This window comes from Asterias amurensis, chromosome 22 (assembly GCF_032118995.1).
Source record: "Asterias amurensis chromosome 22, ASM3211899v1".
Lineage (NCBI taxonomy): Eukaryota > Metazoa > Echinodermata > Asteroidea > Forcipulatida > Asteriidae > Asterias > Asterias amurensis.
In genome coordinates this window covers 13,100,200-13,125,616 of record NC_092669.1, presented here as the reverse complement: position 1 = coordinate 13,125,616, position 25,417 = coordinate 13,100,200, and the positions used below count along the sequence as shown (strand labels likewise).

Here is a 25,417-nt window from a genome sequence, read left to right as displayed (position 1 = left end):
TAAACCTGTCACAATGGTTTGTACAGCAGTCAGTGTCCATAGAAGGGAGTGTGGTCTGCACGCAGGCGTCAATATTGACCGTGATGCTACGTCGACGAACAGACACTTTGTGGTCCTATAGCTAGTTATTGAAGTCCAAATTTAGTTGTGTGCCTATAGATATCAAACTGGATAGTGGTTTGGAAGAGCATATATTAAATCCATTGTAGCATGGGGTCTTCTGCGCTTAAAAATGAATCTATATAGTAATCAGCCTAAATTATTCATGATCACTTCATGAAAATGCAGCAGTATTGATGTGTATGATTTGACATCACTCAATAAAGTACCGTATAGTTCCTTTAAATTAATAGTCAATATGTTTTAGTAATATGTGTTTGAAAAAAACAAAACAAAATAAAACAGCAGTTGGGTTGCTCAACTATGGTAAACATTGTTGTTACACGATAAAACAACGTTTTATTTAACTTTGTTTATAACACGAGTTTATAGATAAATTACAACATTGGCGTAACCAAGTAATTTACAAGTAAAGACAAATGTTTCAAACATGTTTTAAGCAATTCTTTAAATAATATTTACATCGGACGGGTCCTTTTTTAATGAGCTTTTAAAACTTAACGACAAACAAAATAACATAATATTAATAAGCAAACAAATAATTTGAAAACAAATTAGGACCAAACCTATGCCCTCCCCACACACCACGCACAGACACAAACCGTTGCCGAAAAAAATCATATTCATCAATAATTTGGACACCCCTATTATATGTATACATAGTCGAAAAGTACATGCATTTGGACAAGTTCAACCAATATTTATGTTGTTAAGAGGTTGATATGGTTACATCTAGGATACACAGAGTCAAAATAAACCTGATGTACATACATTGGGGACAAGTCCATCTAATGTTGGCATTTACCTTGTACCCAAACTATGACATTAGATGCAAAAGTACAATTCTTGTGCTTGTGTTTGTTTTTGAAGTAAATGAAATGACTAATGTACCAACATTGTCAACAGAGGGCGCTCTTCGTCATACTTTAACGAATCGACATGACTTTCGCCTGTCCCTACTGTCAATTAAGCCTTACTTAAAATGCATTGGCTACTAAAACCGAGCGTAATAGATGACTCTTTGGTCTTTCCATTCTGTTTAATCCGTGTTACTGTAAATGGAGATATACTGCCTTGTTTTTATGCTAGCAAAGGAACAATAGTTGACAGTTCAGAAAGTACATAATAAAATATTGTCACTTGCGTAGTATTGTCTTTATAATAAATGTTAAATTTGCATCGGTGATAAAGAATATTCATTTTGGTTTTTACCCATATACACCGAGGTGTGTTAGCAGTAGCACTGTATACTCAGTACTTTCCCGAGTTTTGTAAAAAACAAGTATTTTCTTGTCCAAAATCCAACCCATCAGTCAGTGAGTGAATTACTAAACACCAACGTTGTCAAACAGTAAACTTTACAAACAGTAAACTTAACAAGGAATACCATGAGTTAGGTCCCGGTTCTCTGATACCAGAGGGCATCTTGTCATGGTAAAGAGACGTATGAAAGCCTCCTCCTCCCCCCCCCCCCCCGGATTATGTGCCCTCAGACGGCGAACTGTGTACGAACTTCTTGTGATAGCGCCCTCTTTTGAAACATCCTCCTCCAGTCCGTGTTTATTTCCGAGGGGAACAGAATTCACTGGGACACCTTTACGTAACTTAACAATCAGGGACCATGTTCATAAAGCCTGTAAGCAGAAACAAACTTGCTAAGCACAGAAAGGTATGATGTTATTCTTAGCAACTTTGTCTGATTAAGCAGCTCTATGAAAGTGTGCCCATGTGTAGACGTTATTCATTTGTCACCAGTAATCGATGTACCACATTCAGCCGTAGTAGCCTACGTCAGTTCGCGCATGTCCAATGAATTTAGATTTCAAATACTGCGTAACATCATTATATTGTCATTATTTGTCAAAACACTTGGTGGTCAGACTCAGTCTGAAATACTGATAAAAAGCTGCAACAAGTTGATTCAACTGCAGTTGACATTGTTCATTGTCTATTGTTGATCTTAGTGAATGTTTTATTAAGTACTTGTTTCATCTGCTGGATGGAGCTTCGTCTTCTGTTTTGTTTGGATCCTTCCATAGCTTTACGTCTTCTTACTTCACGGCAAAGTTCATGAAAGGCTTCTTCAATACTCTCATCCCCTCTACAAGCCGATACCTCATAAAAAGCACACGCCAAATCTTGAGCCAATCTCTCACCATCTTCAGTCGATACAGTGCGTAGATGATCCAAGTCACACTTGTTAGCAACAATCACCATGGTAACATTCCTGGCCTTTTTGATTTCATCTAAATAGTTTTTGATTTGCATAATATCTTCAAAGCTCTTGCGATCAGTCACACTGTATAAAAGTAGAAAGCCTTCTCCCCACCTCACGTGACCTTCTCTGTTGTTCAAAGTGTCTTCCTGAAAGAGTCAACATAGATTATAGAGTCAGTTTAGAATTCTCAGCTACTAAACAATTAAACAACTAAATGATAAACAACTAAAATTGCAATTATGTGATGAAACTTTTTCATGGGAAGGCCAGTCTCTCTAAGCGACCAGAGCTCAATTGCATAAAGCCTGTAAGAACAAAACCTGTAAGCACACACGTTGCTAAGCACAGAAAACCAACTTACAGTGGAAAGTGTGACTCTTGCTGTTGTGAATCTAGTGTATAGCCCCCATTGAGCCCCCCCCCCCCTATTGCTGTATTATGCTGCAGAGTAGTCCCCCTACTGTTGTCTGTTGCTGTTGTGAGATAATACTGCAGCACAGACTGACCCCCCCCCCCCCCCACCCACCCTACTGTTATATGTTTCTGTTGTGAGATGTAGTGTAGGCCCCCTACTGTTAAAACTTGTAGTTCTTCAGAAGATCCCATTAGTGTATTACGGAGTGAGTTTGTTTGTAGACCTATTAGTAAGCGTGAAGGTATTGCTTAGCAAGTATTGTAAGCACTTTAATTTGAAGGATTCTGCGAGATCTTGTATCTTCACGGAGGCAACGAAGAAGCCCTTGGTCATTGCCTTGGTGCCCTTAAAATGATCCAGTAGAAATTTACAATTTCCCCATGGGGTAGGGTGCCCTTTGCCGAGGGGGAAATAAATGCCTTGGTGCCCTTATCCTTTCAAAAGCGAAGCCTACTGGCCTGTATCGATTATTTTTGTTATTAGAACTCAAGAGTAAACTTTGAATGCGAATCACAGATAGGGCGCCCCCTTTCCTCACTTTCAAAAGATTGTATTCTTGTCTTGACGAAGATCAAGGATATTGTGACGTAAATAGGCGAGGCCCCTCATTGTTCCAATAATTTGGATTAATGAGATGTTTTAGAGTTAGGTTTGTTGCGAGCAGGGTTTGGTAACATGGCGAGTTTCTTGAGAAGCGTCTTGAGTGAGTGGAATGTACGTCTTGGAGTGTCTTTATCCAAACCTAATGGCACGGGAGGAGCCGAGGGGCATAGAGTAATACGACGTCTTTGATTGTAACAACAAGAGGTGAATGCCCTCTGTGTGTTTCTTAAGATTGTATAATCCCCTTTAGGAACATGAACAATACCCAGTGATGTGAACAGTCAATGTATAAGAGGTTTCATTTATCCAGCTATTCATTAACGTTGTTTAGTCATTGGAAATCCAATGGTTACAAAACACAAATTATATGTAGAGACATGTCCATCAAAAACAAGAGAAGGTTCTGGATGGGTGTAGCGTGACACGCAAAGGTAGTCAGCAGCAAGCAAACAAGAAACAAAACAAAACAAGAAACTCTAAAATTTCCAATTATTGAATGAGATATGCAACATGTTTTCAAAACAAGCTCAAATTAAACAAGAGACTCTAAAATATCCCAGCAATGAATGAGCAGAAGATTGGAAAACAAGCTAAAATTAAACAAGAAACCCTTAATCCCCGATTTAATGAGCAGGAAGTTAATGGAAAACTAGTTAAATAGTATTTAAAAACCACTAAAAAATCCCCGGAAAAAAACTAAAATTGAACAAGAAACACTAAAATATCTCATTATTGAATGAAAAACAGAGCCAGGTGGCACGCTAAAATTGAAATAGAAACACTAAAATATATCATTATTGGATTAAACTCCCTAATAAGTTGGCAAATAAGCTAAAATTAAACAAGAAACACAAACATTTCTCACTATTTAATGAAATACAAAGACAGATGGCAAGTAAGCAAACAGAAAAAGAAAAAAACCCTCTAAAATATAATTATTGAACACGAACCTGATGACCAGCTGTATCTAATATCTCCATGGTAACAGTTTCATCATCAATTATCGTCTGATGTCGATAGGTAAATTCTGAAAGAAATTACAATATAAAATAGTTTGCATAATTTTTATTACAACGGCAACAACACTGCGTAAAGAAACACGGATTTTCAAAGTATGGTCAGGGTTATCGAATACTAATATTTCGGGAAAACACATTTTAAGACGCAGAATGCCTTGAAAAGGCCACTCCTTGCAGAATTATAAAACAACCCGAACAAGGTGTCATACACAATACTGTTTAGTTATTTAATCTGTTGTATTTTGTGTAAATTCAAACTTGTCAATTTATTCATGGAAAATGCAAATGGTGAGAAGCAGAAAATGTCCTTGCAACATGTTGACACGTTGCTTCTATTAGTTTAATATCAAGAGATGTTCGGTTAAAGGAACATTACAGAATTGGTTTTTGCTAACAAAACAGTTGCTGACAGTAGCACTTTATGTAATCCACCATATATCAACTGACAAACCTGTAGAAGTTTGAGATCGATCGTCTATCTGGGCCATGAGAAATTAGTGAAAACCAAATACATGTACACGCAAAATTAGATAATTTATTTTAACGTCAAATAATGACATTTCAGACAGAAATATTTCAAGGGATGTTTTCTTCCATCATCATTAGACCGTGTAAGTTCTTGCAAGTTCGATGACCAATTGATTCCAAACTTTCACAGATTTTTTTTAACTTTTGCATTATGTTGTTGGGATATACCAAGTGAGAATACTTGTCTTTGACAATAACTAGACGTGACCAGTGCCTTTAAAGTGAAGGTACAGACCTGTATCACGCTGTCACCATCTTGGTCATGTTCCCTGTTTCCAATAACAGTAACGAATGCTAACATTCATTGCGCGTGGCAGCAGACCATTATTTCGTTTGGTTAAGAGTTGAATGGAGTAAAATCAAGATGACCACATCACCGTGATAAAGGTATATAGACCTACGTTTGGTAGTCGCTCTTAAAATCAATGACAACCTTTGTTTATAGAGGCATATTGCATGCAGCGTTCTATAGTTTAACTTATCTTGAGAAACATTTCACTTCAAAGTAATTTGGTTATGTAAACAGATAAAAGTATTTCGAATCTGAGAAGCATTACTGCAGCAACGCTTCCCGGGTTGTGTATTCCTGAATGCGAAACTGTCCATCCAGTGCCTTTAAAACCATTATACTATTATATACTTTCGGAACAGAAAAGTTGAGTAAAAGTTCACAGATTTACAAATAACTTACAGGGTTTACAGAAGGCAATGGTGAAAGACTTCCCTTGAAATATTAGTCCATGAAATGCTTTACTTTTTGAGAAAACATTAAAATAATTATAAATCCTCGACATCGAGAATTACGGATTTATTTTAAACACATGTCATGACACGGCGAAACGTGCGGAAACACTATAGGGTGGGTTTTCCCGTTATTATCTCCCGACTCCGATGACCGATTGAGCCTAAATTTTCACAGGTTTGTTATTTAATGATGTTGTAATACACGAAGTGTGGGCCTTTGGACAATATTGTCTACCGAAAGTGTCTAATGGCTTTAACTTCCCACGGTATTGAATACTTACCTAATGTAGGGTCGTACTCCCATATAAATCGACGAGTAAGAAACCGAACTACTGTAGCTGAAATAAAAAAAAAAAATAAATAATGCACAATATGAGAAACAATCTTCTTGAAATCCACTCGAAGTTTGCCGAGTTGTATAATACAGAAGGATTTATTGCAATATTCCTGTTTGGTTCTTCGATAATGGCATTCGCAATCAAGTAAATCAGTCAAAACCACGCATAAGACACCCGCTCTATGTGAAACACAACCCCCCTTAATGCTTTCTCCAGAAGACGATCAGAGCATACTGATCGAAACGTCGAGTTGAAACCAACGGTTCTTTTCAGAACCACCCTAACTCATTTGAGGTAGTCATTACATGGTGTTACCGCAAACCTTTCTATACCCCTTAATATTGCGATGATTCAACACAACCCCATAGCGAAGATTAAATCTATGCGAAATTTTAGCGCCCTCCCGTCCTCATCGATTGATTTATTGATTGAATTTATTCGGATTAAAAAAACAGCAAGAACAAGTCAAAAATACATACACGACAACATGAGAAAAGACAATGAAATAAGACAAATACAAATAGCACACAAGAAAGAAATACTGCACAAAATTAACCATAGCCCCCGAAGCCAAAACTTAGACTAATTTCCATCGGGGTCCCATTAATTCCTGACGCAGCTGCAATTCTTGTTGACATCATAATTTATTTAACATTGTACAGGCAATTATTCTCACTATTGATTCATCAACATTAACCTCATCATCATCATCATCAGAATGGAAGGTTAGATTAACATACCTGGAGCTAAAGCCTTCAGATTGGCAAAGTCTCAATCATATCTTTAGAAATGCAAATATTTATTTTGATTAGCTCTTCGCTTCGTGTTATTAGCTTGTCAACGTCCTCCGACATTGCACCTAACTTACTGGTTACATAAAGAGCATGATTAAAGGCACAGGGGTAGATTTCATGAAGAACTTGGGACTAGTCCTAGGAGATATTAAAAACTTAAGGCTAGTCCAAAGTTAGGACGAGTAACTCGACCTAACTCGAGATAAGACGAGTCTTAACCCTTTGTGAAATGGTGAAATCGACCCTGGACACGGTTGGGTAACATGACCAGTCTTCTCGCCTAAATGTATCCCATCACAGCATGCACAAAATAAACCTTTGGGCTCAATTGGTCGGACGTGGGAAAAACAATTTTTTTTTTTCAATGTCTGAAGTAAATTGAATGAATATTTGACATCAGTTCATAATGCAAAATTCTCTCCATACAAAAATATGCATTTGAAATCTATCCACGTAATGTGAGATACGGCTTGAATGTACGCTGGAATACATAGACCCAAAACACAATGTTGACACTGAACAGCATATAACATAGTTACACGTATACCCCATAGGTATCTACCTGGGTGCGTGGTATGGACATCACGCTGAGTGGGAAATGGGAATCGCAACCAGACATAGGAAATATAACCCAACCACATCACACCATGTCAATAATGAGAAAACTGCACCTGCGATTTGATAACACTTCTTTCTAGACTATTAGAAACAAAAAGAACGATCTTATAAGCTAAAGTAGCAGTTCTAGCCGATTGTCTACTTTCCGCCCAGGTAGTAGTTAATACTAAGGCAAAGGACAGTTCTTGAAATGAGAAATCTCCCGGATTCCGAAAAGCTACTTCGCGGTAGTAGAATATTTAGCAAGACAGTATTTCTCTAAGAACAAACTCTACCTGGCAAGTAGATACACACATGCGTTACCGCAAACCAAATAATAATAGAAAATAGAAGTTAAGCAAATAGGAACCAAATTTCATGGACCTGCTTAAGCACATAAAGTAGCTAAGCATAAGCAAATTATGCTTACCAGACCAGCCAAACAACCATGTCACAAGTACAATTTTTGACTGGTATCCTGCTCAGTTTTGCTTAGCAAAAAATTGTTAAGCAGCACTTGCTGCTTTTATAAGCAACTTTACTAAATTGGGCCGTGAAGTTTAGCAAAGAATATACCTTCCGCCGCATGGCTTGCCCACTAAGCCCAGTTTCATAGAGCTGCTTAAGCAGAACATTTTGCTTATTTTTTTGCTAAGCAGAAATGAGAAGGATAACATTCACACGGTACACATGACAAGGTAGTTTGGATGTTAACCCTATTTTGGTAAGCACTTTTTTGTTTTCGCTTAACTTATTTCCTGCTTAAGCAGCTGTAGAAATTGGGCCCTGTTGGCAAAATTTCATAAAGCTGTTTAGCAGACAAAACTACTGCTTGACAAATTTCTCTGCTAAGCACAAAATGAGTGGGGCACCAGTTGCAACATTGTGAACTTTATGGGTTGTTGGCTGGTAACCTGGTTTTGCTAAGCAAGATTTTCCCGTGCTTAGCCGGTTTTTGTGCTTATAAAATAGAGCCCGGCTGTCACGCTGTTTCTCACAATGTTTTATACTATCAACAGCTTTACATATTGCTCGTTGCCAACTACGTTTTATGTTAACAATTATTTTGAGTAATTACCGATAGTGTCCATTGCCTTTAAAGATGTCAACTTGTCAAATTTAATTATTTTCAAGGGGAGAATTCCTTCACCAGAAACAGTTGTGAACTCAAAACTCGTACTGGTCACTGGTTGTGTCTATGGATGGTCAGATCTGGTATGTCTAGCTCAACAATATGACCTCAATTTATTTGAACAAGGAGAGTGATGGGGCATGGTTTGTGATGGGATTATGTTTTTAACCATTCTAGACAAGCATGATTTCAATTCATACTTCAATGTTTATTTGTATTGAGGTATGTTGTATTTTGATAATCTGTGTTTACTCCAAACGCCACATGTCAAAAGAATTTCAGTAGTTATGAATTATTTAAGCAATTTTATTGACTACCAGATATTATGACACTAGACCTTGTATCACTTCTAATAGATATTAAACTTGCATCGGGGATAAAGAATATTAAAATTTTTTTTTGGTTTTTACCCATATACACCGATGTGTGTAGCACTGTATACTCAGTACTTTCCCGAGTCCTGTGAAAAAAAAAACACAGGCATTTTTACTCGGGTGTGATTCGAACCCACGACCTTTGCAATTCTAGAGCAGTGTCATACCAACTAAACAACCGAGATTGCCCGGTAGCTAGAGGCAGCTACCGGGCCTCTAGCCTCTAGCTACCGGGCAATCTCGGTCTAGTTGGTATGACACTGCTCTAGAATTGCAAAGGTCGTGGGTTCGAATCCCACCCGAGTAAAAATGCCTGTGATTTTTTTTCACAGGACTCGGGAAAGTACTGAGTATACAGTGCTACACACATCGGTGTATATGGGTAAAAACCAAAAATTAATATTCTTGTATCACTTGTTTAGACTACGCACTGACTGTAATATAGGCCTATTCTCACGTCAGTGTTTTAAGTCCCTTTCACACGAGAGCATTAGCAGGGGTCACTTGCTAATTGTTACATAGTATACCTCGTGTGAAAGGACATTAATTTATGGACATGTCAAAGGTCTCTTGTTAATTCTTGTCAAACAAGTGCCACATTTTTAACCATGCTAAAGTTAAGCAAGGGATTCCTGTTAAATTACTGTCGTGTGAAAAGCGCTTGTGATTCTTCTTGTTTTTTAATTCTACAAAACATTAGTATGTATAACTCAAAATGAATTAAACATTATACATTTGAACATAACACAATGAACGGACATACGTGAAAGATTTGTTTATATCGAATGAACCATCCATTCTAAATCACATCGAATACATAGTTATCCTTGTTATTTTGCTCTATTAAGATAAACGTTTATTTCAATATTGCATAAATTACAATAATGCACAAAATTTTATATAATTAAAATGACAGTACATATTTTACAAATCTTATATGAAATTGAACTTTAAACAAAAATGTCAACATCAAGGTTCGGGTGAAGCAACGGATTTTGTTTCCCAGCCTAAGGACGGACAGACACAATGGCAGTGATACATGAACATAACTTGTTCCTACCAATGTTCCTACAATTTGCAAAGGTCCTGGGTCCGAATCCCACACGAGTAATATGCCTGTGATTTTTTTCACTGAACTCGGGAAAGTACTGAGTAAACAGTGCTAACACACATCAGTGTATATGGGTAAAACCAAAATTCATATTCTTTATCCCTGATGCAAATTTAACATCTATGTTCCTACAGTTGATGTAAACCTACATTCCTTCTTAATGGCAGTGAATGATATGATTCGATTAGCCATATGAAATACATCCCCAAGCTGTATTTACAGCGCTGCATAACATTCAACCATGAGGAAGGAAAGCCTCTATGATTCAACATAACATTTTCTTGTAAGTTGAGAAGCTTCAAGATTCTGCATGAATACATTCAAGAACTCGAGACTGGTGGGAAGTGGTCTGTCGCTCGTTATATTCCTCTGCAATTGAGTTAAAGATTGTAATCATTTCTGACTAACTCCTGGCGTGGCTAACTCAAGTTGCGGTGTTTTGTTGTTTGTACAAGACTCTAATATCAGAGCCTGAGGCAGAGTCAATGAAAGGTTCGACAATCACAGAATTCCAACCAGAATAATTCAGTCGCTCATACCGTAATAAGACAACAACACTAGCTGAGACAGTAGCAACACTTAGGATGTAACTACCCTTATGCACTTATGCAGCTACATAGGCCCACTTAACTTTGTTCATACCTTCCGCCCAGGTAGTAGTTAAGATCTAGCAGGATGATTCTTTTATGAACTGAGAAGTGTCCCGAATTTCCGAAAAATCTACTCCGCGGTAGTAGAATAAAGAAAGACGGTTCTCTATCAGAACAAACTCTACCTGGCAAGGAGAGTCACACATGGTGATACCGCAAACTAAATTAAGAGACCTTTTCACAACTTGTCATTAGGCTAAACCACAAGGGTGTATAAGTAAATGCAAGTATGTGGTCAAGAAAGCATTACGATAACACTTCTGCAGTTTACAGTTAAGTCATATCAGAAATCATGCCTCAAACGCATTAAAAATTGCTATATTATTTGATTAGTTGAGTTATGAAGTATTAATAAAAGTAATTTTCTTTTTTACTATAAACTTACCTGATTTCCCAACTCCTGGTCGCCCAAGAACAACTATTCTCGTTTCCACAGTCTTAGCTTGTGGTCCCGTACGACTCATGGTTTAAAGTCCTCCGTCAAATGATGATGATTATCTGAAAAGTAAACACAAATTAGTTTGAATTCTCTCCAAATCCTTGTCCAGTCAAATCTGAAAAGGAATCGTGTTGATTGATGTCAAAAAGTGTCTATTGTGGTTCAGGGCAAGCTTGTGGCGATGAGGAATAAAGAAGGCGTCTACGAGACATCATTACCTATTGATGGTCAACCCCCTGTGGTGATGCTTCAAAACTGCTCAAGAAAAAACACCTCTGCTCTAAGACTCGTATATGAATTCAAAGTTAGATAGACCATTTTCTGTTTGGTTTAGTTATGGTATTACTGCAAGCAGTTTCCACCATGTCTTACCTCAGCTACTCTCACCTTGAGTTATGATGCATCGGTATGCAAGACGCAGGTGACTTCAGTTTAACAGCTGGAGACGATTCACAATTTGATGAGATGATTTCAGCCGGAGCAGCCGGGGCTAGCTAGGGTAGACTAACGGAGCGTTTCCCCCCACGAAGAATCACTAATTTCCTGTTCTCCGTCGTAACGCCTCAACACGATCGTTGCGTCCTATACCTATCAGTAGTTCACGCTAGTTGATAAGTTCATCTAAATGTTTGCCAACTTGTAAATTTATGGATTTAATCAATTCCATGGAACTTGAAAGCAAATTCCAAGTTTTTAGGAATGCCTGGTGAAGACGCGATTGTATACTGTAGGCTGCTTTAGTCTGTGCTCCTGTGTTGTACACTGCGCCGATACTTGACAGCCCTGGGTCGTCCTCGCATGAATACAGTAGTCAATGCTTGCGGGGTACTTTACGCATTTAATAACTCATGGAAATTCCACAAACTACAGGGAGTAAACACTCGTGCTAGTTTGACTCATGGAGGAAGGGAACTTTACTTGATATGCAGAATTTATGAAACTGAGTCTTGGCAGTATAGAGACTGACACTGTAATAGTTACTAAGTCAAATTTGTTTTTACGATTACTAGGAATTTAAAATAACAAAGTCAATCATAGTTTTAAGGGGTTATGTGGATAAACGTCCAGATTACAAAGTGGCTGACTTTGCTTACGTGCTTAATATCACGAATGGTGCTCTGAGGTATGCTAATACCAACTTGATAGACGCATGATCAGTAAATAGTAGATTAACCCTCAAAGATAACCAGGTCCCGTGATGTTTCAGACGCATGCGCAATCACCACTACAGACTAAGTCTATTTTAGCGTGAGGGTTGGGTTTGTTGATGAGTTAAATATAGCTCTCTAAGTCCGCTAACTATGACTTCTTTGTGTTCTGTATCTACCTTGTTACTAATAATAGGCTAATCAACCTAAATATAGACTTGGAAAAATGCCAGCCTGGGGGTGTAACTAATAATAGACTATATTAACCTAAATATAGACCTCCGAAAATGCCAGACTGATCACCTTTTTTCTAATCAATTTAAAATAACCACAGTGTTAATAATTCCTACACAAAACTCTTGGTAAAATATCGACAAACAACAACTGACTCCTGGTATCTGAGAACTACATGACGTCATGGTTGTCGTTAAAAAGTTCGAAAGTAGGATTTTAAACTTTAACCAAGAGAGGTTTGCGGCAGCACGATGTGAAGTATCTCTTTTTAGAACCAACACTTTACTCAAAACAGATATTCACATGGTGTTCCGCAAACCAGCGCATTGTTCGAATTTCCCATCAAATCAGTGCGCCTTGGGCGATACAAGAGAACCTTCGAACATGTCATGGTTTGATCAGACTAATAGACTGACATTGTATCTCGCCCGGGGGAGTCAAGGTACACGACATGTCTCTCTCTCTCTCTATATGCCTTGTATTATATATCGCCTCGGGGAGTCAAGGTACACGACATGTCTGTCTTTCTATGCCTGGTATCGCCTCTGGGAGTCAAGGTACACGACATGTCTGTCTTTCTATGCCTTGGGGCACTCATCTTGTTGCAATCTCATGCACTATTTACAAGCAACGTATCTCGGCCAATACTTTACCCAAACTGCACTATAAGTGCATCTCTAAGTGTTTTCCACTGTCTGTTACTACAAATAAATGCATGGATTTGCAAGCTCAGAGTGCAGCATGCGGATGGAGCGATCAGGTTTCTAACTAAGACGCTCATGTATGCATTAAAGGAATATTACAGAGTTAGTAAGAAAACAAATGGTCTAAGATCACAGACTAATTACATAGAAAACATTCCTTGAAGTATTTCTGTCTGAAATGTCATAATTATTTGATGAGAAATAAATATTTAAATTGGTTTCCCGTTTGGAGTTTATCGCACAGTGAGCGTTTTATTCAAGCTGTTTATCATCGATTTCATACGAAATATGTAATCACTATTTTCTCGTGACCCGGATGGCCGTTTGATCTAAAACTTTTACAGGTTTGTCAGTTTATTTATCTGGTGGATTACATAAAGTGCTTACACTGACAGCAACTGTTTTGTTAGCAAAAAAACACAATTCTGTAATGTTCCTTTAATGCTTTCCGTTGCTTATGGGGTCAGGTTGATATTCACTTTACTCTTTAGTAAAAACAATTGACTTTCAAGAGATGGGTCTCGTTACGGCCGAGAATGTCAGGTGCTTTTCACTAATGGTTTACACAACATGCCAATCTCGTTCAGAGGTGGACCACTCAAATCTTGAATCTTGAATCTTCAATCTTGAAATGTTGTACTCTCCTAAAAGCAATGCTGCTGTCCTGGAGAGGGTGGGTTGCAAAATCCATTTGTGCTTTGTGATTATGCTAGTCAATGTTGTGCTTATTAGTTGCAAGTCTTATTCTTGAAGTTACCAGCGCCAAATTTCAGAAAGCCTGTAAGCACACAAGTTTGCTTAGCATGAAATTTCTTCATTAATAAAAACAGGATTAGCAACCAAATTTCCACGTGATTTTCAGGATAAGCCAACAACAGCTGAATACCAGTAACAAGCAACTTGCAACACATTCACGGAAATGAGTTCCAAAGAGATGCAGTACGAGGGGAAAAGCTACTGGAGTAGCTCTTTGTTCTACATCTCGGCACAGCGTCAGTATAAGGATGAGGACAAGTACTACCCAAGGCCGTCTAGTAAACGTCTTAATATGTAACTCAGTAAAGCGTACAAAGCCAGTCAGTATTGAATCAGACTTTCTGAATACTGAGTCTGTTTAGTGAAGGCGTTAATCTATACCCACTATCTTTCTGAATCAAACTGCTACATTTACAGATTGACTTTTCTTCAATGAGTCTCTTTAGACACCCTTTACTGCCCTACCAGCTTTTACTGGTGCCTAATGATCCAATGCGAAGCTATTTAACATGGGAAGTACCTTTAGAATCAAAGACTGCATTATATCAAATAGATTGTGATTAAAGGAACATTACCGTTTCTTACGATGTTTTATGCTATCAACAGCTCTCCACATACCAAGTAAGGTTTTATGCTAATAATTTTTTTTGAGTAATGACCAATAGTGTCCAATGTCTTTAAACGTAATATACTGAGAAATTACTTCTTTCTCAAAGCTATACGTTACTTCAGAAGGAGCCGTTTCTCACAATGTTTTATACCACCAACCTCTCCCGTATACTCGTTACCAAGTAATGTTTTATGCTAATAATTATTTTGAGTAATTACTCAAAGTGTCCAGTGCCTTTAAGCTAAGATGAGTCCAACCCTTTGTTGAACATACTCCTTTGAATGAACCTCGAGATTGCAATCCAGACCACTACCGGGCAAACAACGTACACAGAATAATAAAACATGAGTTTTATTGCCCCTACCGTTATAAAAGCCTGATGCATCCCATATACAAACATAGAGAAATATTGCCCCTACCGTTATAAAAGACTGATGCATCCCATATACAAACATAGAGAAATAACAGTTAACTTTAAGGTAATAAAAGTCAGTAGGAGTTGACTTTTTAAGCTGGAGACACAGGAAAATGCATTTAAGTTTATTCGACAATGATTCGACTGAAGCTACTACTTTCTCCTATTTTGAGAGACCCTTAAAGCGGGAATGCTTAAAGCTTTGCGATAATCTGTCTACCAAATGTTTTTTCAAGCTTTCTGTACAGAACTATAGAAACACAAAAGAACTCATGTGATTACGTAATCTAAAAAATAATGGTTCTCAATATACTATCTCCAAGGAGGCCGGGATTCCCTGCTCGAGTCATATAACTGTTGTTGAATTGAAAGACCGTCTTCTTTTCAATTAACTTATGGTCTTAACGTCTATAGCCCTTTTCTTACGACAGCAGTTTAACAGGAGTCCCTTGATTAATCTAAGCATGGTTGTAAAATTTTGCAAGATTCACTTCGTGTGAAACAGCAATGTTTGGAATCGTAGTGACATCTTCTCAATAATTTGCCATCCTTTATGGAAACATATTTTTGTCCTTTCATACGAGGTGCATTTGGTACAACTTAAATACAACCACGCTAAAATTAAGTAAGGAACCCTTGTTAATTGCCGTCGTGTGAAATGGCCCATTGGAGATTTGGACTAAATATCTTGAAGAAAAAAAAATGAGCATCCGTGGACCTTCTTTGTTTTCCGTACAAATTGTATTATTTATTGTTCTACTTTGTAAGTTGAAACGACTTTTATTTGAGTTTGTTGAAGAGATTTACTTATTGGTAAATCACTGCCATTTTATGAGCTAAGGAAGTCATTAATTGAGTTGATGTAATTATTTTAGAGGTTGGTTACACTTCACCTAGTAACGGTTCAGATAAAAACCAAGTTAACATCCTGGTAACTATAATGATTACTCACCCTAAGTACGTTATCAATTGTATCAAACAAGCTTTAGTCAATTCACGCTATCTTATAGATAATATATAGCACTTTGAATTGACATTTGCTATGATACTGATCATGTTGTTGATGTTATAGATGGGGATAAAGAATATCTATTTTGGTTTTTACCCAGTGTACACCGATGATTGTTATTACTGTATGCTCAGTACTTTCCCGAGTATAGTGTGACAAAAACATCACAGGCATATTACTCGGATGGGATTCGAACCCACGACCTTTGCAATTCTAGTTTTTCATCAACTAGACCACCGAGATTGCCCGGTTTAGCTAGAGGCAGTTCGAATTCTATGGTTTTGCTTTTTCAGTGGGGAACCGCCATGACAGTTGTTTTTCCTTTGTAAGAGCGCCATATTTTTGTTTAAGCCAGACACCCAATCCACCATTCCACACATCACAACCGGAGTCCGGACCCCAATCTAATACCACTCCAAACCATGTATACAGACGACTCATTGAAAACACAATTAACGAACCATCTCCCTCCCCCCGCATCATCTTGTCAAAACCCCCACCCTCCCCGCCTCGCCCCCTCTCTGTCACAGTCTTTTTGTGAGACTTTTAAAGAGCCCTCATCACCATTATTGTTCATTGATTGTCTATTTAGACGGGTGTGTTTTTTCTCCCTCTTTTTCATTTTGTTCTTTGTATTTGTTGACATTTCCCTTTTTCAAGAAACTGTGTATGTTAATCTTTGTCAGCCTCAGTATAAATGCTCGGAGAGTATTACGTTATGCATGACTAACTGTTTTAATCCAGTGTTTAATGGAACAAGAAATGCACAGTCGTACTCCCAATGTATCCGGTTGTTACGTAATGATCAGTCAGGCACTTTCACAGCACTGCGCAACTGACGTCACTCTCTTCATCGTGTGTGTCTTTGAAGGATCACGATTTCACAAAGTGTCCCTGATAATAATGTATAGTTTCTGATAGACTTGTTGATTTCAAACCTTTCTCCGAAGTCTTGTAAAAACCTTGCTTTGAAATCAATTGTTTTGTGGCACGCCAAGAAACCTCCTCGAACTTTGCACCATATTCGCCCATTACATGTTTTGTTTATTATAACCTACACTTCGTGCGATTCATAGACCTTAAACCAATGATAGTTGTATGAGAGAGATTAACTTTTGCCAGCTTGGGAGTTTGCCGAGTTCCCTTGAAGGAAAGATCACCTCAAAAAGCAAACAAACAAACAAACAAACAAACAAACAAACAAACAAACAAAAGTGTAAACTGCCAACGTCTCAAATGTAAAAAAAAAAAAAAAAAAAAAGGGTTAAACTTTGTAACCAATGTGATGGCACATGGACATGTTAAATCGTGAAAGACTTGTCACCCAACTAATCTTCAGTAAAAGTTAACTTGAAAATAACCAGCCCCCAATTAAAATATACTTACACATGCTGCATAGAACTTACCGCTATTTCCTAAAGATGGATTAAACATCGTCTTTTGTTGTATCTCCCTACCCTAAATCCATGGTTGAATCTTAATAATGGGCACAGTAAGCAGTAACTAAATCCGGTAACCAAACAAAATCAGTTTAAGCTGTTGTCAACAACTCATTCCCAGCAACCCTCAGACTCATCTTTACTGAATAGAAAACTTAAACAATCCATCCAACATGGAGTCAACTTCTTGACATGGTCTTCTAAAGCCCCTTCCACACAAGAGCAATTTAGCAAGGGTCCCTTGTTAAATTGTAGCATGGTTGTTAAATGTTACAAAATGTACCTTGATGTGTGAAAGGACATCAATTGTTTCTACTGTCCCACGTTCTCATGCCTTGTCAAACATTGCTACATTTACAACCGTGCTAACATTTAAGCAAGGCACCCATGTTTAAATTGTTGTCGTGTGAATGGCACTTTGAGAACCCTGTTCAGACTGCTTCTTAGCAGGCATCCCTTGCTTAACTTTAACTTGGGTGTTAAGTTTTACCAAATGCAGAAAGGATACTAATGTTCGGATTTTGCAGGGACCCTATGGTGAAATATTATTCTCAAACATTGCTGTGATCATGATCATATTCTACCACCGCGGAGTAGATTTTCGGATTTTCGGGAAAAATCTCGAAAAACTTCTTTGAAGAACTAGTTTTACTTCTCAACTTGTTACCAGTTCGATCTGCTTGAGGTCAATTAAGGGTTGGTTTTATAATATGAAGCGCCATGTCTGACATGTTGGAAATGAAGGGTTTCTTTCTGGCTTTATACCTTTAAGGATTACGAACACCCACTGGCTTCTTATCATTAAGATGCTTAGAAATACCTCCTACTCTATGGACTTAAAGACAGACTAGTTGACTTTTTAGTCCTCTTCACGATTGTAGTGGTTCTTACTGCAGTTGAGATTACAGGGGTAAGACTTTAGCCAAGGACATACAGATTGTGTTCATCTCACAGTGATAAGAAGTTACAGAAATCTTGTAGTTTCTAATTCAGATCCCCACAACAACCTTGCTTAAGTTTATTCCGGTACCGGCCTATACTCAAAAGCTTCACTCCTTATTTCAATCATCATGGGTAAGACGACTGGATTAAACTGAACACTAAAGACAATCTTAAAGACATCTTGTAGTTAACTTAGATCCCCTGTAATAGCCTTGCTAAATAGGTCCATGATCCAACGCTCAGTTCGATCATCATGTTCGAGACGACTGGGCCTCCGGCACTAAAGACAATCTTAAAGACATCTTGAAGTTAACTTATAGATCCCCTGTAAGAACCTTGCTAAATAGGTCCATGATCCAACGCTCAGTTCGATCATCATGTTCGAGACGACTGGGCCTCCGGCACTAAAGACAATCTTAAAGACATCTTGAAGTTAACTACGATCCCCTGTAAGAACCTGCTAAATAGGTCCATACTCAAAAGCTTTAGTCCCCAGTTCGATCACCATGTTTGAGATTACTGGGCCTACGGCACTTTCAAGAAACCGTAAAGAGTTCCTGTCGGTTTTAAACTACAAAACAAGCTTTGCTATTATGTAGCTCCATGTACCGATACTCAAAACTTTCATTTCTTATTTCGTCATCATTTTGAGACGACTAGATACGGCACTAGAAACAATCTTTAAGAAATCTTGTAGGTTTTAACTTACAAAAGAATATACCTTGTTATTATACAAATCCATGTACCTATACTCAAAAGCTTCAAACTTTATTTCAGTCACCATCTTTGAGACGACAGTGTAAATAAGCCCTCAGCACAATCTTAAAGACTTCGTGTAGGTTATTAACTTACTGAAAACCCTTGCTATTCTGCTCCATGTACCAATACTCAAAACTCAAAAATACTCAAACTGTATTCAGGTCATCATTTTTGAGGCGACTAAAATAAGGCACTATTAAAGACATCTTAAAGGAATCTTGTAGGTTGTTAACTTACTGAAAACCCTTGCTAGTATTATAGCTTAATAATACCGGTACTAACATCAAAGATTCAAACCTTATTTCGATGATTGAGCTGACAAAAAGTTATGCACCACCGAAAAAAATAATTGAAAGTTGCATGTTTCCTCTAATAGTAGCAACCTAAATTAGAAAAGAATTTACGTGTCTTGAATAATGTTATTGTAAACTCAGTGAAAGGGGCTTCTGTTGTTGTGTGTTCCGTTTTAGACGTTACAATCGCTTGAGGAAACTTTGATTGACTTTTAAAGTGTGTTTATATTGAACATAATGGTGTCATGTTTGTTTGTAATTGACATGCAATGTTGTTATATTAGTTCATCTTGTCTTTACGATGAAGTGATCTAATTAAGGAGTCATCCTAACATTCCTCAACACAGTGGCGTGTCCTTCCTTTTGTAGTAGCCGCGAATACTGGAACAGTTTGGTCTATTTCACGAGTTGAACAAGCCATCATTTCGAATCAAATCAAAGTGTATTTCTGACTTTAATTTCCCATTAAATTCACATAAAGGGAATGCTAAGCTTGAGTCCTCGAATTTCCATTCGACCTTGTAATACACTTGACTGCGCTCTCAATAACGTAGTCTTCTTTCATGTCGGTAATTAGGAAAGACAGCTCAAACGTGTTCGTCATTCATTGTACTTAACTTTAGTTACCATAATATCCCGAGGGGAGGTTTTTTCGAACTTTCGGGTTTACTCTGATGTTAGACAAATCTTTCAAGTAGAATTCTCCGAAAAAAAAAACCAAGCTGGCGTCAGAACCAAAGCCGGGGAGGCAGAACCCAAGCCGGTACCGGAGTGCAAGGCAAGGTTTAATAGCCCCCCCCCCCTATTTAAAGCGACCGTAAATACATTACTCAATGGTCATCGGCTTACAGACCGAGTGGTCAAAATGTTATCAAGACTAAAAAAATATCTTTAGAAAACCCTGTAATAATTCTTATTAATTTTTGTTTAAGCCATTATACCGATGTGTGTTATTTTTTTATATTTGCTTTTAATTCTTCGGACAAAACAAAAACAAGTACAGGCCGTCCACGGAAGGGCAAAAGTATAAAATAAAATACAATGAAAAATAAACTGTCATCAAAAAACATTGTGCCCTCCCAGACCTAAAAATCATTGACACTCAGTACTTTTCCAAGTTTCTTTGAAAAAATCACAGGCATAATAATACTCTGGTGGGATTCAAACCCACGACTTTTGCATTTCTAGAGCAGTGTCATACATAATCTTGTTCATCTTATGAAATTAATTGTCATCAAATTGTCGCTTAAGGGCACTGGTTATGGTAATTGTCAGAGACCAGCATTCTCACTTGGTGGATCCCTACATAAGCAAAACGGAAGTTTTGGCTCAATTGGTCATCGAAGTTGCAAGATAATATCGAATGAAAAAACACTCTTGTTGCACAATTTTAATGTGCTTCCATTTTTTTGTTATGCCCAAAATATAGGCTTCAAAACTTAAGTCTTTCTCAGATTCAAAATGAGTGAGAAATTAAACTCTTTCTCAAAAACTACGTTACTTCAAATGAGTTGTTTCTCACGATGTGGTATACTACCAACAGCTCTCCGTTGCTCGTTTCCAAGGAAGTTATTATGCTAATTGAGTAATACTAAACTTGTCTGATGCCGGAGAAAATCCACAGGCTACGGTTTCAGACGCTTTTATGTGAACCACTAGACCATATAACCACTGCAGTTCAATGCTTTATTAGTCATTGGCTATCACGCCGTAAAAGTCGATTAGCAAAACCAACAAACAAGCTAACAATTCTGAACAAAGTCGCGAAACTATTATCAATCTAAACAGTGAAGTGTCAATTCGATATTTGTATAGGGTCTAAGCATCTAGAATAATGCAACAAACAACAATGGTCGGTCTTCCTATTTTATTTCATCGGATATTTACAAAAGACTGCGGATGGTCTTTCACCCCTTAAATAAACACATGGAAAATGCGACAACTCTGATTTACTGCTTCAAGAAACAAATCATGTTCAATTATTGGTACGAACAACCAATTTAAATTATTGTGCATGCCTTCGGGTATTTTGAGAGAAACGGATTCAAGGAAATCGAACGTTCAATAGCCGCCTGGCTGGGTTGAAGCACGAACCCGACAGTAAACACAGAGTAGTATGTACCTACTCCATCTATTGTGCTGCTCACACGACAGCAATTTAACTGGGGTCCCGTGTTAATTTTAGCATGGTTGTAAAATGTAGCAATGTTTGAAAAGATTTTGCAAGAGAACTTGGACAGTAATAGGACTCCTTTCACACAACTATTTTTAACAACAGTGCTAAAAATTTCCGAGAAACGGCTCCCTCTGTAACGTTATTTTCAAGAAAGAAGTAGTTACTCACTAAAATAATATTCGAATTTGATTTCGAGACCTCCCAATTATAGATTCTGGAAAGCATACAACTTCGTGTGGCAAGGGTGTTTTTCTTCCATTTTTATCTCGCACGGTAACAATAATTTTATTCCTGAAATCCAAATTCACTCAACCTGTGGAAAACAATGTTAATAAGTGAAGTCACGTGATATGTGGAAAGGCCGGATGAAGATATTGATTTGATGTTATCCTTGGGTTCTGCCAGTAGCCCCCCCCCCCCCCAGTCAACCTGAGTGACAGGGTAGCTGAGCACAGCTGAGTTTCAACGGATGTTACGCTTGCTCTTAATCATAGAGTAAGGACAGTACTCTATGTCTTAATCAATTGAATTGATCGCTAAACAAAATAACTGTACATGCTTAATACCATCTTGCTCTAGTAACGACAAACTGAGTAGATATAATAAGACTAGTCTTAATTTGTGAAATCCACCCTTGTCGTAACTGTTTCTTCCCATTATGACCAGTGCAGTTTCTTGCCTGCCAGAAAGGAGAGACAATATACAAACTCACTCATCTTGTCAATAAAGGTCATCACATGATCGATAAATCCCAACCCAAGCTCTTACCCAAATCCACAGACAACTTTACAATTGGGTAATGAAAACAAGGGATAAACCTTCTTCTTTTGGGGGAAGGTGGGTCAAAATTCTTCGAAAACTAAACAAAACAAGAAACATTAGCCTTTGAAACTATTTGACGTCTTCAAACAAAATTGGAGTTATACAAAATACCCTAAAAATGCAAGTTTTTCTTGTAATACCTCCCAAAACCTCATTATTTGCTCGACGCAGAGGGCGCTGTCTTCAATTTAAGTCAATATATTTTTTCGTCGAAGAGGGCGCTGTCATAAATTTTGTGTAATTATTTTTCAAATCAAGAGAGGGCGCTGTCTTCAAAAATGTATTAATCTTCGTAAACATGTCGTCTGCTCTCGATGGTTTTAAAATCAAAATGTTTTCATCTCAAAACATCGGTAAGTAACTATTTGTTGTAATTGGGGCGTCTGGAAGTAGCTGGTAGATTCTGTAGATGCCGTGGGGCACAGGTAGCACCCTTTTCTAGTGGGATTCAAAGTAAAACTTGTTGAATTAGTTTGGACACGTTCAAACAAAACGAACGGTTGGTGTTGGTTTGCATTTGGAGTTTGTGTACATTGCTTGAAGTTACTTTACATGATATTGTAAAGTCATGGTAAAGTCATGGGGGCACGGTCCGTCATGAAGTTACTTTGCCTAGATCTATTGGATCTATTCTATCTCTATGGACAAGTTGGACAACTGTATCTGTTTCTGTATGCTACTGTGCAAACTCCATCTGGTGGATATCCAGTACATATGATGAATGGGACAGTCCAGTCGCAATTGTGATAGTAAAGTCATGGGTACTATTTGTTAGCCCCCAACAGGGACCATGAATGAGATTCATAACAACTTAGCGTGGTGAACCCTACTTCTTGTAAAATGTAATAAACCGATCACATAAAAACTAGTTTAAAAACTGATAATGATGGCAACAGACCGATTAAGCTACCAATGTTTACATTTTGATCACGTGACCTATAATTGGTATAGAAAAACAAAGCTACACAGTAAAGACAAGGGAAAACTCAGACCGATGCTAGTAAAAACCAAGCCCTTTTTATAAAGTTGAACGTTGTGACATTGATTTAAATCACATGCTGTTTGACATTTCCAGTACTATACTGCAAAAGAGGTTTCTTTTGAGAGTATGGTTAGACTACGTAAATTACTGAGGTTTGAGCAAGCTCACGTGCCGTGGATTTTGCACTGTGCATGGCGTAAAGTTGGGCTGTGCCAAGGAGACCGCGAAGTTGTCCGACTCTAGCTGACAGCTACCCCTTCTAATCAAATAATTTGAGGTTGAAACTAAAGCGATTTGCAGCTTCTTCAGGAGGTTTTTATTGAAATTATTGGCAGCAAAATCATTTCAATGAGGGCAATGTAAAACCACGCTTTCCGTGCACAAACACATTAGGCCTACATCGTGGAATTTCCTAGTTGGTGGAACTGTGTTTACCCATTACTGGCATTGTTCAGCCACCGGTAAGGTCTCATGTTACAAACTCTGGAATATTCTTCATTGATTTCTAGAATTGAGCCTTTATTGAACAACAATAAACAGTAATCATGTCTTTTTAACGCATGTAGTTTGCAGTACTCTGTGTTGTTTACATTTAACACACACTAGAGGTCACCCGAACCACAGAGCGCAATCGGTCTATTGTTGATATTATTGGCTTTGACTGACTGAGTCATTGCATTTGACACTAAAACTTTCCTTCTGTGTGACCCCTTTGCTTTACATCAAACATTGAAAGTGTGTGTGTGTGCCAACCCCAAGGTTTGTGTCCACTTCTAAATGAAAGATATTTAATTTCAGGCCTTGAAATGTTCCGTTTGGCGCGGTGCCCTGTGCTTTTGCTGTCATTTTTTTTTTGCAATGTTTCAAAACGAATCTACATTTTCCTCCTAGAAGTGACCCTCACCAGAGGATTGATGTGCCCCCTTCAAGAGTAAAGTTAAAGGCCTGTAATTTGTTGATTGCTGAATGGATCACCCAATTGAAATTGAAATCAATAATAGACCCTTAATAATAATAAAATGTATGATCACAAACAACCATTTTTTCACTCAATTGTTGTTGCATGTTTTCCCCTCTGCAGGAATCCTTGAAGAAACCTCACTGTACCGTACATCATTTCATCAGACACGGTTTAAGTTATCACCAACCATCAGCACATCACAAGGAGTCCTCAGCAGATGAAAGTTTAACTAAACGCTCCACCTCTCAAAATTACCGCAAATACTCATGGTGAGTTTTTGACCCTCGAAGGGACCCTTTTAAGAAGAAAACTGCTGTACAAGCAAAGTTCATCTATAAAAGCCTGTAATGTATCTCTGCACTTGCTTCAAGGACCCATAAGACCTGTGGTTACTACATGGGCCACCCTGTTTGAAATGTGGAATCAATAATGGGCCCTAATTAATAAAATGAAAGGTTCCAAACTACCAATAATCTCTCAATTGTTGTTGCATGTTTTCCCCTCTGCAGGAATCCTTGAAGTAACCTCGCTGTCTTACATCATTTCAACAGACACGGTTTAAGTCATCACCAACCATCAGCACATCACAAGGAGCCCTCAGCAGATGAAAGTTTTAATTACACGCTCCAACTCAGGAAATTACCACAAATGCTGGTGAGTTACAACTTAATTTTCTTCTTGTGATAAATTTGATTGTCAGTGTGTGGATCATGAATCCAAGTGCTTCCCTCAGTCACACTGCCTTGTACTTCCATCTTTTTGTTCTTTTTTGAACCGCCCCCAAGATATACCCCTTCTATTGCCTTGCCCAACCTCCCCCTTTTCGTTCTTTCTTGAAACTGCCCCCAAGATATAACCCTTCTACTATTAGCCTTGCCCAACCTCCCCCTTTTCGTTCTTTCTTGAAACTGCCCCAAGATATAACCCTTCTACTATTAGCCTTGCCCAACCTCCCCCTTTTCGTTCTTTCTTGAAACTGCCCCCAAGATATAACCCTTCTACTATTAGCCTTGCCCAACCTCCCCCTTTTCGTTCTTTCTTGAAACTGCCCCCAAGATATAACCCTTCTACTATTAGCCTTGCCC

At 38.0% G+C, this 25,417-nt stretch overlaps 2 protein-coding genes across 4 annotated transcripts in view; one reads left to right on the top strand and one right to left on the bottom strand.

Moving 5' to 3' along the window:
* Positions 1–24,494, top strand: part of LOC139953550 (uncharacterized) — a 70,083-nt gene extending 45,589 nt beyond the window's left edge. For both annotated transcript variants that reach the window (XR_011787992.1, XR_011787993.1), the window contains exon 18: positions 24,453–24,494. The gene's annotated coding sequence lies outside the window, so the exon portion shown is untranslated. The remainder of the gene's footprint in view (positions 1–24,452) is intronic.
* LOC139953728 (ras-related and estrogen-regulated growth inhibitor-like) lies at positions 486–12,163 on the bottom strand. Of its 2 annotated transcripts, none has more exons than XM_071953262.1 (5): positions 11,455–12,163; positions 11,029–11,141; positions 5,929–5,985; positions 4,307–4,383; positions 486–2,484 (listed from the first exon to the last, which is right to left on the bottom strand). In XM_071953262.1, the coding sequence occupies exons 2-5, from the start codon at positions 11,105–11,107 to the stop codon at positions 2,062–2,064; spliced, it is 636 nt and encodes a 211-aa protein (XP_071809363.1). In that variant the 5' UTR covers positions 11,108–11,141; positions 11,455–12,163; the 3' UTR covers positions 486–2,061. The 2 variants fall into 2 exon arrangements, with proteins under 2 accessions (XP_071809363.1, XP_071809362.1); XM_071953261.1 differs by having other exon boundaries at positions 11,470–12,163.
* Positions 24,495–25,417: the final 923 nt, after the last annotated feature.